The 14,435-nt window shown below is 39.4% G+C and overlaps 1 protein-coding gene across 1 annotated transcript in view; it reads left to right on the top strand.

The window, feature by feature from the left end:
• The window catches only part of LOC137167668 (dynein axonemal heavy chain 5-like), a 243,129-nt gene that overhangs the window by 66,500 nt on the left and 162,194 nt on the right, over positions 1–14,435 (top strand). The window contains exons 28-36 of the mRNA XM_067569914.1: positions 1,889–1,969; positions 2,049–2,453; positions 2,618–2,736; positions 4,281–4,417; positions 7,475–7,637; positions 10,524–10,635; positions 10,957–11,085; positions 12,586–12,785; positions 12,876–13,029. Coding sequence (XP_067426015.1) covers positions 1,889–1,969; positions 2,049–2,453; positions 2,618–2,736; positions 4,281–4,417; positions 7,475–7,637; positions 10,524–10,635; positions 10,957–11,085; positions 12,586–12,785; positions 12,876–13,029 — 1,500 coding nt within the window. The remainder of the gene's footprint in view (positions 1–1,888; positions 1,970–2,048; positions 2,454–2,617; positions 2,737–4,280; positions 4,418–7,474; positions 7,638–10,523; positions 10,636–10,956; positions 11,086–12,585; positions 12,786–12,875; positions 13,030–14,435) is intronic.

Below are 14,435 nucleotides of genomic sequence, written 5' to 3'. Positions count from 1 at the left end.
AATAACCACAATTCACTGATGAACTATGTCAGAAGAACAAGTTGGATGAAGTGTAATATCTTATATTGGTCAGAAGAAGGCAGAAAAAACAAAATCCACTCTGAATCTTTCTGACAACAGCAGAAGGACTTGCTACAGGAATGTGCTTCAGCTGTATAGGAAGTGAAAAGAACCATCTTATCCTCCACCATTGCCTCTGGGAAATCAGAACGTGCAGAGATGTTCCAAAGAATGAACTGGCTAATTCTTCCTGAATGCATAAACAAGGCTTCAGATACATGCAGCAGCTGCTGCAAGGAACTTTCATTCAACTTCATGGAAAGGATAAGCTGAATAGAGAAAAAACAAGCCAGGACTGAAGATCCTAAAACAGAACAGAGTCCAGGGTAGTGGATTGGCTTTTGTTTTGAGTTGGGCCCCATCGCATACTTATTGAAATCTGAGGAATGTCTTAGCAAGTAATATCTTGTAACGTAGATCCTGGCACCTCCTGATCAGTGAAAGCCAGTGCAGGGAAACATATATTATCAGTGCCTCCTTTAGTGAGAGCAAACTACCAACCCTTCACACTAAAGAATGAGAGAGTCTGCCTGATCCTTGCACGTGATGAATGCCATCTCTAACTACTGGCTGCTTCCAACATCCCCTCCTAAGCAAAATAGAGTACATTGTGACAACCAAACTCACTGATGTTTTGGATCCTTCACAATCAATCAGACTTCAGACCAGGGCTTGCCATGGAGACAGCTCTAAAAGCCCCTATAGGGAGCTTCCTCATGGCTATGCATAGGGACTGAACCCCAGGGCTTAAATTACTTAACCTTACTGCAGCCTTTGACACAGTTGGCCACTGTTGCTGCTACTCATGCACAAGGTTTGCAGGATTAAATGACACAGCTCTGTAATGGCTTCAATCATTCTTCTCCAATAATGTCCCAAGAGTTGTGAATGGCAGCTGCTCTTCATCCACAAGAGCACTCACATATAGAGTTCTGCAGGAATCAAGGCTGTCTCTCCTCTTCTTCAGTGGCTCTGTGAGCTGCCATTTGTGCAAGTTGTGAGTTGCCGTGGTATCCATTGCAAACAATACATGGTGATACTCAGCTTTCTATCTCCTCAGCAGATGCAACTATCGTAAGCACAAAGACCTCACAATGCCAGCTATAGATTAGCACCTGGATGAAGATCAGCTGACTCAAAGTGACCCTAGACAAGGCCAAAAAAACATTTGGGTATGAGGGTGGAGGTGAAGCTCAACTCCAACTTGTACAGAGCCCAACAGCCACCCTCCGTTGGAGCAGAATGTCACACCAGTGCTTTATCCCCTTAATGCCATCATTACTATCTCCTCCCACCAAGCTGCACTGTATGCTAAATGATCTGGTCCAGAATATGTCCCACTTTTATATTAGTAGCTAAAAAGCATAGGTAAAACTTACAATTTCTGGGAGAATGGAGACTTTTGATTCATTCAACTACAATAGGTGGCTATGGACTGTATTTTCAACTGCATGAAGATATTCTAGGTGTTGGTGAATATGAGTTGTTCTGCGGGGAGTATGGATGGGCAGACTAAATATTCCCACCATCGTTTTGGTGCTTGATTGCAAACTCCATAGAAATATTTGGAGTGGGGACAGGAATCATGGTCTGTGTCAGTTTCCTGCCAAGAGATATAGAAAATGTGATTCAAAAGAGGAATGGGGAAAAGGAGAGAAGACAGAAAAATAAAGCAGTTGAAATGATTTCTAAAACTTAAATTAGGTCTTAAGCTCTTTGAGACAGAGACCATGTCTTCATTTATGTCTGCACAGCACCTACGCCAGTTAGGGGCTAAGGAGGCTATTATAAACGTTAAATAATAATACACAATTCTCCATTTATGTAGGATCCAGAGGAAAAAGTAAAAGAGTTTCTAGAGACTAACCCAGTGATATCTGAATTCCAAACTCAAATTAATTACTTTTCTGTAAGTATTGTCTAAAATTCTTCTACTGTTCAGAGAAAAGTTATAGTGCAAAAAAGTTGATAATTTGTTTTATTTGTAGCAATTAGAAATCCAAATTAGAGAATTGCCAAGTCATTGCATATTGGAATCAGTGGATTTTGCAACAGAGTCTTTGAAAATGGCCTTAATTCAGGAATGTCGTTTGAGGCAGAGAACCTTTGGATTAGCTTTAAATAAAAAAGCTGCCATGGACATGGATGAAATTTACACATTCATTGACAATCTCAGCAAGCGATTAAACAGGCCAGTCAGTGACCTCGATGATGTGCGAGGAGCAATGGAAGCACTAAAGGAAATACGAGAGGCTGAGATTAAAATTGACACGACAGTTGGACCTATAGAGGAATCTTATGCTCTGCTACATAAATATGATCTGCTATTTAAAGATGGAAATGCAGAAAGAGTTGATGGGTTGGCATATGCTTGGAAGAACCTAAATGCACAGGTACTGTAGCCGTATCACTTCTAGAGTATGCAAAGTACAGTCATGCTTGTCAGTATTTTTTTTTTGGCCACATTACTGGAGCAGAATCAATTTATTTTAAACATTCACTTATTTCAAATCCTCCTGATTATTTTCACTTTCGTGCATATATTTACTTACGGCAGGTTTTGAAGATGCAGGACTTGCTGCTTAAAGTGCAACCATCCATGAAAATAGATTTACTGAATGGTATTAAAAAGTTCCAAATTGATGCTGTGGAGTTTTACAAAGACTATAATAAAAAGTGAGTGACTCATGATGCAGTACAACTTTATGTTACCATTGGTAATTGTTTCAGAATGGTACATCTAAAATGTCTGCAGGAAACAAACAAGGGGCTGCAAAAGACACATGACAGCTGAAGAAATTACAGGTTCAGAAAACACAATTTTTTTCAATGTGTTTTGCAGTAAAAGGTCTGGGTTGGGCAAATATTACTATTGCCATACATCAGCGGTTCCCAAACTATGGGGTGGGCCTCCCAAGGGAGGTGCAGGAATGTGTCAAGGGAGGAATGAGCTGTGTGCTTTTTTTTTTTTTAAGAGCTCTGGCTGTCAGCTCTGGGTGGCTGGGACTCTTGCAGAAGGGCTGTGCATACCTGGAAGGCGGGGATACAGGGGACAGCCGAAGCCCCGTCACCCGGGCTCTTCCCCCTCCCCCAATCCTTCACTGGAAGCGGTTTGGGCTCCCCTTCCTTCCTGCCCCTCCCTCATTCCCTCACCTGGAGGTGGCAGGGCTCTGCATGTCAGCTCTGGGGCAGCAGGGCTCTGGCTGTCAGGCACGGGGAGGCAGCAGCAGCAGCGCAGAAGGCTCGCAATGGGGCACTAAGCTTGCTGTGAAAAGTGATATTGACATATATCACTTTTCACATTGCCTCCCTTACTTCTATGCTGCTCCTGGCACGGCGCTGCGTTCAGAGCTGGATGGTGGTATATGTATTTGTGGGAGGAAGGGACATAAACGACTGCAGACACAAAGAGTGGGTGGGGGGGGGAGCAATCAAATAATTCAGATTAATTTAAGTAATTTCAGTTTAAGATTGACGTTTGAAATGTCAGATGGATTAATAGGGTTGGAAAAAATAAGAATCAACCAGAACTTCAGCTCAAATCTTAAGTCAAACTCTTCTAAGTTCCTGATTCAGCAAAGCACTTAAGCACATGATTAATTTTAAATTTGTGGATAGTCCCTTTGAAATCAATGGAGATTCAGGCCTGCTGAATCCTGTTACCCAGTGCACTGAACCATTCAAGTTTGCAGTTAGGAGCAAAACCATACAACTTTATTGTATTTACTTGATTGTTTAATTTTGTCTCTGGCATTAACTGTTGTAATCTTCTGCCTTGAGTGTTGTTTGCTGTCTGTTGTCATTTTCCCTTGTTTCATTAAGAGCAAAGGTGAATATCTCACTCATTAAAACATATTAAAATAAAATTAATGTAAAGTCATAGAAGCAAAATAAAAACAATTGTAGCGCTTTTTGGCTTCTATTAACTTCAGATGCTGACAGCTAAGGTGAGTTGTGTCACCAGAAATGTCGGGCTGATCCTTTGGAAAGACCTGACATTGATGTCAAAACATTAAATATATTTTTGGTCTCTCTTCTCAGCTCTTTTGTGATAAACTTCAATTATTGGAAAAAAAACCCTATGTTTTAAAACTATTTCATAGTGTGTGGGCGAGAAGAGTTTTCCATTTCTTTAAACAGTGGCTAAATTGATGCTCTTTGGAAAGCCTGCACAGTTGGCATTACTGTGTATGTGAATTTGACGCTGTTGATTTTTGCAGAGGCCCTGGTGTGGAAGACATTCCTCCCTGGGAAGCAAGTGATAGATTACAAATCTTCCAAGCCAAATTTGATGAACTATGGAGGAAATATATCACTTTTTCTGGTGGGGAAGAATTATTTGGTCTTTCTGTCACAGGTAATGTCACAGTTGGAGTTCAAAACATTGCAAAATAAATGTCATGCAAATAATATTAGTCAAGTGTTGATGTGACTGCTGTCTGGCTGACAGCTTTGTCCATAAATGTTTGATTCTTGGTTGCACAAAGGGGCTAATCAGCTATCTTCACTGGAATATCATCTCAACATTTGTTTTTGTAATCTGGAGGTCTAAACAAATACCTGGAGAATTTTAAAAGTTATGGATTTTAATTAACTCTATTATAAGCATCTCTAACAAATCTGTGGCCTCTTAGGGCTTCAGTATGACAGTAAAATAGATCTCAGGTACTTCTACTTAAAAAACATGAACTAAAATTACAGAAAAATTATATCAGTTGCAGCAATCTGTATCCTGTACCAAACTGGTCTTCTGTTGCCCAGGGGCTGGCGTGATATTTGTAAAGCTATTTAGGCACCTAAAGATGCAAGATCCCAGAAAAACCTACAGGAATTTTCAAAAGTGCCTAGGTACTTTTGAAATCCCACTAAGCGTCTATCTCCATCTTTAGGCGCCTAAATACCTTTACAAATCTGGCCCTGGGTGACTGCAAAGGTGACTTAAAACTACCATTGCCCACCTTCCTCAGGTGCACAAAGGGGAGTTGTGATACTCCTGAGGATCTGGGTCAACATCCTCAAAAGAATCTTTTATTTGCAGTCCCAGATGATTTAGACAACCCTGTGCAGACATGGAGTTTAACCATAGATTCCACCTGGCATAAAGAAGACAGCTTTTTTGAGAAATGGAGCTCCGGATGAGATTCAAAACGACAAATTCTTGTTAATATAAGGGTATGTCTACACTGCAGTTTAACACCTGTGACTGGCCTGTGTCAGCAGACTCAGGCTTGCAAGGCTTGGACTATGGAGCTGTTTAATTGCTGTGTGCATGTTTGGGCTTGTCTGTGCAGTCCCAGAGCGTGGGCTCGAGCCTGAGCCCAAACGTCTACACCGCAATTAAACAACTGGTTAGCCTGAGCCTCAGTCAGCTAACACAGCCCAGTCGCAGGTATTTAATTGTGGTGTAGGCATATCCATAGTGACTGCTTCCATGAGATGGTGTGCACTCTTACTGAGCTTCGGTCACTGTTACACTTTGGCCACACTTTTAGAGAAGAGTGTCTTGTCAATAAAGTATTAATGAATTGAAATAAAAATTAGTTGAATTGAGTTTGTGTACTAAGGTCTGCGGTATCTGAGTCGGTGTGATTAAATATGAGTAACGAGGCTGCGTGAGTAGGTTTAGAGCTGCCAGGGTTGATGAGGGCAGGGGGCATTATAAACCCCAGGATGGGGTTAGAAATAAGGGACAGTGAGCTCTTGGACAGGAAGGGATGGGGCTACAGAAAATTATGTCAGGGGTAGCTTCTCTGGGAGATGGAGTCCAGCAAGACTCTGGACCAAAGAGGGGTCTTTGACACCATATCCTGGGCCCTGTAAATCTTGATAGTGGTCCTGGTAAATGCATTTAGTGTCAGCTTCATTGTAGTAAAACATGTTCCTTGTCTACAGTAAAGTGCCTTCCCCATCAAATGCTTTGGTTTAAATTAAAATGCAATAAACACCTTATTTTGTAAAAAATTAAATTTAGTAATTGCCCTATACTGGAGGTGTTAAAAATATGTATGCATATCTAGCCTCTTTTTGGCACTTCTTTTGTGTGTGTACTTGTTGTGAAAGCTTTTCTATTACGAGGACAGTCCATATTTTATTACATCACAATTCCATAGAAGGAGGGGTTCACATTTTTCTATTAACGTGCAATACAAAGTCTAGCTGTTAACAATAAAAAAGAAATTAATTTGTCATTCTGTTTAAAATGTAGATCCTTTACTGGTGCATTAAGTAAGCAGGTTGCGGGATCTCTAGGAAGCTAGCATTTTGTCATAAGATGAATCTCTTTAATAATTTCTTCCCAAAACTGTCTAATTTATGGACACAACCGTATTTCCCTTTCCCTGCAACCCTCCTACGGAGCGCTTCCCTAGTAGCAAAAATATGATTGATCTCAAGTGAAGTCAAGTGCCATCTAGATAGTAATTTATAAAAATTTTCATTATGAGTTACAAAATTGAAGATGTATATCACCTTACTCATAGAGACCCACTCGTCCAGATCAATTCCTTTGTCCTAATCCTTCTCCCATCTTTTCATCTAGGTTGTTTTATTATCAACATCTTTTTCTATCTAAATTGTATATATCTTAGAATTTAAACCATTTGTTCCAGCTTGGTCCTATGCCAACTCCTCAAATGTCATTAAAAGTCTAGATAGAGGAGCCTTGTAAACATTGAGAAATTTGGTCAACCTTTTTAGCAAACTCAAAGGAGAAGGGCTCCCCAGGGAGCAAGCCAGGATCTTTAGTCAGGTTCTTTGACTATTAACTGGATCCTGAGTAAGTAATGTACAATGAAGTATGTTAACATTTTATTGTAGCTTTGCCTTAATAAAAAGTTAGAAAAAAAGAAATGTGCCTAGGTGCCAAGATTGATATTTCAAAGCTTTGACAATTTAGCTAGGAGCCCCAAAGCTGTGTCATAAAATGAGTGAAATTTTTTAAAATGGGGGTCATTTCTAAATACTTTTAATTTTTAACTTTAATTTATAGGATCCTTTTAAGCATTAATATTAAATCTGTACCTCTTCAGTAGCCGGTGCAAATTTGGGAAGAAAATATTTTAGTTTTCCTGTGAAATTTGTTGACTAAGTCTCCACTTTAGCTGCCTTTTTCAACACAAACTCAAGTACAAAGTCATGAGGAGTATCTCCATAATATGGTTATGTTTACGATATAAAGAACTGGGCCATACACTGGCTGGAAACTGAGTAATTACTGTGGGCCAGATTCTGACACTTTGGGACTGTTTGTGGGACCATTTGAGGAATATTCACTACTCAGTGTGAATAGTGCTGTCAGAACCTGACCCTTTATGTTTATTAAATCTTCATTTTAAAATGGCATGGATTATAAGTTTCTTAAATAGTTTGAATCTAATAAATAATCACAATTTGCTTCTTTTAAAAATTGGAACAGAATACCCAGAACTGCAAAAAATAAAACGGGAGCTTACACTGCTTCAGAAACTTTATGGTCTTTACAATTCAGTTATTGCTAATATCAGTGGATACTATGAAATACTTTGGAGTGACTTGGACATTGAAAAAATTAACAGTGAGCTTCTGGATTTTCAAAACAGGTAAATTAATTAGTATATGTTGAAGTGCATCAAAATTCTACTCTCCAAGCTTTCATTATTTTATGAGAGTTGATCCTTCAGGGAATTTTTTGAACATATTTATTTCCAACTTTGGCTTTATCTAGTATCCAAGTGGTGAAAATTCTAGACAGAATGAGGCAGAAAAATCAGCACAGCTACTGCATGAACACAAATTGGGTCCTTCGGTCGCAGCCTAAACCTTTGAGCTTCTTAGTCAGAATTCTGTCAAGTGACTATCAATTTCTATACCCTCAGTTTTCCTATTTTCTTTTATAGGAACCAAAGCCTTCCTCCTGTATCAAGCTTGAGCAGCCAGGCTTAGTTCATAGGTATTTTTTGTAAGGGCTCAGAGAAGAAACATTTCCCACAGTCCAAGGAACACAGTGGAGCCATGAAGTGAAATCCTGATCCTACCGAAGTCAATGGGGTTTTGCCGATGACATCAGTAGGTCCAGGATTTCACCGATGGAGTGACCACAACTGCAACTGTAAGACTGCAGTAACTCCTACCACTCCTCCTCTGTTTTGTGTGGAGCAATGGTTGGTGAATACAGCCACTGGCAGATCCACTAGATTTGCCCCTGCTTCTCCTCTGGCTCATCCCTGTCTTAACTCAAAATCCTGATGTACAGTTGTATCGGTGGAATTGCCAAAGAACTGAGATCTATGACATGCATGGGTGCAATCCCTATGTATAGGCTTCAGACATTCTATTCCCCACGTCCGTCACAGCAGAGATTTTGGCTTATAGTGTGTTTTGCTGTTTATGGCATTATAAAATGTATAGCATAACCAAATTATACACAGGGCATCTGAAAAACTAATTAAAGTGTTGCTCAAAACAGAAAGACTTTGTCTCAATGACCTAGTGGAAACAAACATCATAGTCTTGTTTCATTCTGGTCCCTTTCGGTCTTCCTCCACTCTTCTTTAGCAGTCTCCTCTTGAACCCTTTACACAATGGGCTGGATCTTTCTCCCACTGAGGTTGATCAAAGCAGAATCAAGCCCAAGATCACAACTGTTGGTGCAAGACCCTGCTCCTCTGCAACTTCTGTCCTCTGCCACAGCCTGCTTGTATCTCGCTGCTTTATCAACAGTCTGGGATAGATTCTGATCTCAGTTACCCCAGTGTAACTCCAGAATAACTTAACTGAAGTCATTGATGTTATTCAAGATTTAAGGAGATATCATTCAGATCAGAATCTGACCCTCCCTCTCACCTCAAATCTCTGAAAACGTAAGTTGAGGAAAGCCTGTCTTTGGCTGGGCTTCCAGTGAATGTGATGTCCAGGCCACTCAGCCAGTTTGGCCAGGGCTGTCTGTACTCTCTCTCTGAAGCCAAGTGATGAATCTGCTTCTTTTACATGAATACCTTTCCCAAACCTGAAGAAGAGTTCTGTGTAAGCTCCAAAGGGTGTCTCTTTCACCAACAGAAGTTGGTCCAATAAAAGATATCACCTCACCATCTTGTCTCTCTAATATCTTGGGACCAGTACGGCTACAGCTATACTGCAAACATCTCTGATATGGAAAAGTTAACTGATCCAGCTTTAAGTCATATAGTGTGTCCAAATATCACAGTGACGGGCACCCTGTAAAATAATGAAACAAAATGATTTGGACTGAACTGGTCTGTTTTTCTGCTGAAAAAAACAGGTCAGTTTGCCCTCTACCGTGAGGCCTCATTTTGCTTAGAAAAATTGATATCTTTTGTGAATGTTTGCAAAAATAGATCCATTTGCAAATTAATAATTAAGGCCATGATCCTGCAAAGACTTTAACAGTTGCATACTTTACATATCTGAGTAACTTTTGCAGGTTTGGAGCCTAAAGTTGGAGAGCAGAGGGAGAGAAACAATTTTCAAGTAGTTTTTCATTATCTTAAAATTATTTCATATGTAAGTCAATGTCACAGTTCATGTATTTCCCCTCAGTGGTCCAGCCAGGGCACCCACACTCAGGCTTCCAGCTGTGGCCTTTCTTGGGTGGATACTCACATCCCTCTCCCTTCTGACCAGAGTATTTCCAAGCTGGACAGTTGCCTGCCTTCACGGTGTAATTCCCAGCATAGACAGTCTGTCCAAATAGACCTTTCTCTTCAAAGATGGATAACAGTGTAATTGTTACACATATAAATTACCACACAGCTCTTTTTAAAGAAGCTTATTTTATTATTAAGATAAAAAAATTGCAGGGAAAACATATTAAAAACAATAAAAGAACCTACACGCATGCTAATAAGTTTACTAGGCATCACCCCATCCTAGAGTTTCTTTGTGCTCACACATTTGTCAGAGCTTCATCTCAGAACGAGCACACAGTCGTAAGAGGTTTCAGTAGGCCAAATCCTTCCAATCCTCTCCTAAGGATTGGAGTCCTCCATGGACCAGAAATCCTGTCCATTTGCTGGGTCAGGAAGAAGGCCCCAAGTCAGCCTAAATTCAGGCTTTTTATCCAAGTCTTTTCTATGTGTGTTGATCTCTGGAGAATCCAGTTTAAACTAGTTTATATGCATCTCTCTGGGGGGACTTGAAAGGCTGATAACTAAGGAGGTCCATTAGCATCCCCTCTTACTGCTTCTAGGAAAGGTACATACAATTCCAGAGTAGCACATACACAATTTCATTTTTAATACATTGGACCTCAAAAGTGTTAACTCTAATTCAATTAAGTTTAACTTAACTCAACTCAGTAAAGCTTAATTTCATAAGGTTTTTTCAGTATATTATGGGATATTTGCAGTCTGTTGCAGTCAGATGTTTTATTTACAATCTTTTCATCCACAAATTGAGATGATGATAATTGTTTTAAAAAAAGATTGAATTATGGGTATGTCAAATCTGATATTCTGTTCTCTTTTTAGAATTCGTAAATTGCCAAAGGCTTTGAAGGAATGGCAAGCGTTTCACGACCTAAAAAAGAAGATTGATGATTTTGCTGAGAGTTGTCCTTTGCTTGAAATGATGGCAAACAAAGTTAGTTCAACATGGTACTTTAAAGAGGAGAACTTGAAGATCAAAATAATGATGTTATGTGTATAAGATGCTTTCAAACTTTCATTTTTAAAAGATCAAAGCAAATTTATGCATGGTAACATCTGATTAGGATTAGTTACAGACAACTAAAAACAAAATACTTCACAGTTTGATTAGATTAATGGTAATTTATTAAATGGAATGGAGATGGAGACATTTGCCTGTGTTGAACTCTTTCAGTGGAAAATTGCATAATTGTTTCCTAAAAATTATATTGCTTTTTAAACATTATTGTACTCTAATTTCTGTGGACTTTTCTAGGCAATGATGCCAAGACACTGGGAAAGAATAGCACAAGTAACTGGCCATAACTTTGATGTTGTATCTGAAAGTTTCTCTCTGAAGAACATAATGGATGCCTCTTTGTTAAAATATAAGGAAGATATTGAGGTACACATACTTTTCTGTTGGCATTTAAAGGTTAGCTTTGTGAACTGGGATTCTTCACTTTCAGAGTCCTGCATTCCTACATAGCTTTATAGTACAAACAAATTTGACTTTGCTTGTTTGGTTCATTTGGGGAATGGAATTTGGCGGCTGGTTGTAGCTGAAATGGTTAGCTTACGTCCTTTGATCATGGAGTAGTACAAAAGTGGATGGATGGTATAAAGCTAAAACTTGTAAAGAATTCTTTCCTTTTATTGTTTGTAAGGCTAATTTGCACTCTGGTTTTAGATGCTGCTTATTGTAGTTTTGTTTGCCTCTAGTGTCATACAGGAGTAAAAAAACCAGGTTGCTATAGGCCTGGCCCTGTGAGGTGCTGAGCAATGTCCACTCCTACTGAACTCTGTGAGAGTGGAAGGTGCTTGGCACTGTGCAAAATCGGCTCTTATATTAATATATTGAGGGTGGTTTGGGAGAATATTAAAGGAGAGCAAGATTCCTGTATATTTCAATACTCTGTATTTCACAGGAACAGAAGAGAGTGGCAAACAAGTAGGCTTCTGTGATGTGCACCCAGTACAAACCTATTGCCTCTATGTTTATTGGACATGGTCACCCAGCAAATATGTTAGATTTACGAGGCCTGATAACTTTTGCAAGAGCAGAAGGGTGGCAGAAGGGGGAAATTTTTTAAAACTTGTTATATTGTGAGCTTGTCAGCCAAGATAATAGCCCTTTAAACACTATGGACTAAGTTGTCTTGTTCTACAACAAACCTTCACATGGAAGGTGAAAAACTAAGTCAAACACTTTGCACAGATGCTTTCCACAGGAGGTGGGATTATTTAGCCTTGTGGAAGGTTCAGGGACATCACATTGCGTTCATGGGGCTGCCCAACTTGGTGGATCTTGGGTGATCTACACAGAGTGTCTGCCCTGCTCCCCTCATTGTAGTAACTGCTGCCACAGAAGCTGCAAATCTGAAGGTAATGTTGCTGTGACCTGTCACAAGATTTTCTTCTGGAAGATCCAGCAGAACATCTGTACCCTCCTGTGGTTAGCCATGTCCTCAAGCTTCTACCAAGTCCCAGATACACAGTGTTCACACAAAAGGGCTCATGAAGAAGCAGACTTTCCCCTTGTTCTAAGGTTTATTGCTTAATTTCACATGAGTGATGCACATTCCCCGTACCCCCAGCACAGAATAGAGAGGTATAGTTCATGTACAGATATAAATTCTGCCTTCTGTTGCACTTGTGAAAGTCCAGTGACTTGACTGCAGTGTGACTGGCTAAGTGTAACTGATGACAAAATTTGGCTCATGGAACAGGTGAAGCATATTCCAGTTTTGCAATATAGTGATTTTGAGCTATTTTAATTTATTATTCTGAGCAGGTACAAATTCCCTTTGAACTCTGAATTTGGTCCATAAGTTTTAATTGCTCTGATAAGTATATATTACATTAGCTTCAGTGTAGTAAAACACAGTAAATTGATATTACTTAGGATATCTGCATCAGTGCTGTTAAAGAAAAGGATATTGAAGCAAAACTGAAACACGTCATCAGTGAGTGGAGTACTCACGTCTTTACATTTGGCCAGTTCAAAACCAGAGGAGAACTGCTTCTGAAAGGCTCAGATACTTCTGAGAAGATAGCTTTGATGGAAGATAGTCTCATGATTTTGGGATCCCTCATGAGCAACAGGTACAAAAATTAATTAACGAATATATTGTATAAATATAATTAGTACCAATAAAATGCAATCTTTTTTTTAAACTCATGTTCGTATTACAGGTACAATGCACCATTCAAGCCCATGATCCAACAGTGGGTCCAGAAATTGGCAAATGCAACAGAAATAATTGAAAATTGGATGACTGTACAAAACCTCTGGATTTACCTTGAAGCTGTTTTTGTTGGGGGAGACATCGCAAAGCAGCTGCCACAGGTCTGTTGATTTACAATAGGAATATATGAAGGCACACTATAGCGAGGGGTTAGCCAAACCAAACTTGTTAAATAACAAGAAGTTAGTCTATACTAAGGAAGTCTAATTATATTATACTCAGGAAGAACTACCACAGATGTTAGAAGGAAGCTTTTCCAGAGTGAGGTCTGCAGGGTTGGATGCTTAGGGCCTGAATCAAACCTACAAAGCAAGACACTTTAAAGTTAAGACTGAAATGCTTATCTCAATTCACCTTGTATTATTCAGATATTATATCACATATTGGTGGAGGGCTAAATTCTGGCTAACGCTGTGATAATGCAATCCCTTATTCTGACTAGGCCTAGGCGCGCGCGTGCGTGCGTGCGTGCGTGCGTGCGTGTGTGTGTGTGTGTGTGAGAGAGAGAGAGAGAGAGAAATATGGATCTTGCCCACTTTTCACCTGGTCGTATCCTGTTATGCCTTTCCGTGATGTCAGTTGCAGAGGATCTTAGGACTGATCTCTCTCTGACTTTCTGGGAGAGGCAGAATCAGAGCAATAAACTTCCACTGCATGCTCCTGCTTCTGCTGGCAGCTTTTATATGTGTGTCAGGTAGCCAGAATTTGGCATGTGGTACATAGGATCATCTGCTGCTTAAAGATGTCAGAAATATGTAATTTAATAAAAACAAGAATATTCTAAACTATATAAAATGATTGCATTTATATCAGTCCAAAGACATTATAATTAAATATCCACAGTTTCCATTTTTCATAACCCAGAACATTTTGTTCTGTGATTACCTAAAGCCTTCTTAGCTGTTAATTAAGATTATAATAAATTGCCTCTTAGGCCCTATGGTATATTTATAGGATAACATTCATAGTGGAGGAAATAAGTGGTTTTTGCAGATGACTAAACACCACAGCAAAGCTGATGCATTTGATAACTGCAGAAACCACTTATTGTAAGTATACTGCATGAACATTATTCCTATTAAACAATAAGAAGAATAAAAAAAAAATCACATGATAAAGCTCAGAAAAATAGTTCTTTTCTGGCCTTTTGAGGTTTTGAAAATTCAGCTTCCTTCACTTAGAACACTCTGTGGTTGAGTGTTACTCAAATAATTGTTTAACATTGGAACAGAATGTGAATAATTGTTTTCAGGAATGGCTTGTGTGGAAAAGCCGTGATGTGAATAGAAACAGTGTCATAGTGTCAGTAATGTTTTGTCAGTTGTAGAAGAGGGTGCTGTTTGACTTTTCTGGTCAGAGATTGATTGAAGTCCTATTGTATAGCCACTTTAATGCTGCCTAATACCAGGTAACATAAAGCAAAAGGCACTGCCAGTGCTGCCCCATCAATCTGGTGCATCTCTGTGGATCTGCCAGTGTTACAAAAGCACTCTAAAAACATTTACAC

This window comes from Emydura macquarii, unplaced genomic scaffold (assembly GCF_026122565.2).
Source record: "Emydura macquarii macquarii isolate MOO-44397 ecotype Brisbane River unplaced genomic scaffold, CSIRO-AGI_Emac_v2 contig_2948, whole genome shotgun sequence".
Classification (NCBI taxonomy): domain Eukaryota; kingdom Metazoa; phylum Chordata; order Testudines; family Chelidae; genus Emydura; species Emydura macquarii.
This window is presented reverse-complemented; position numbering and strand designations above follow the sequence as displayed.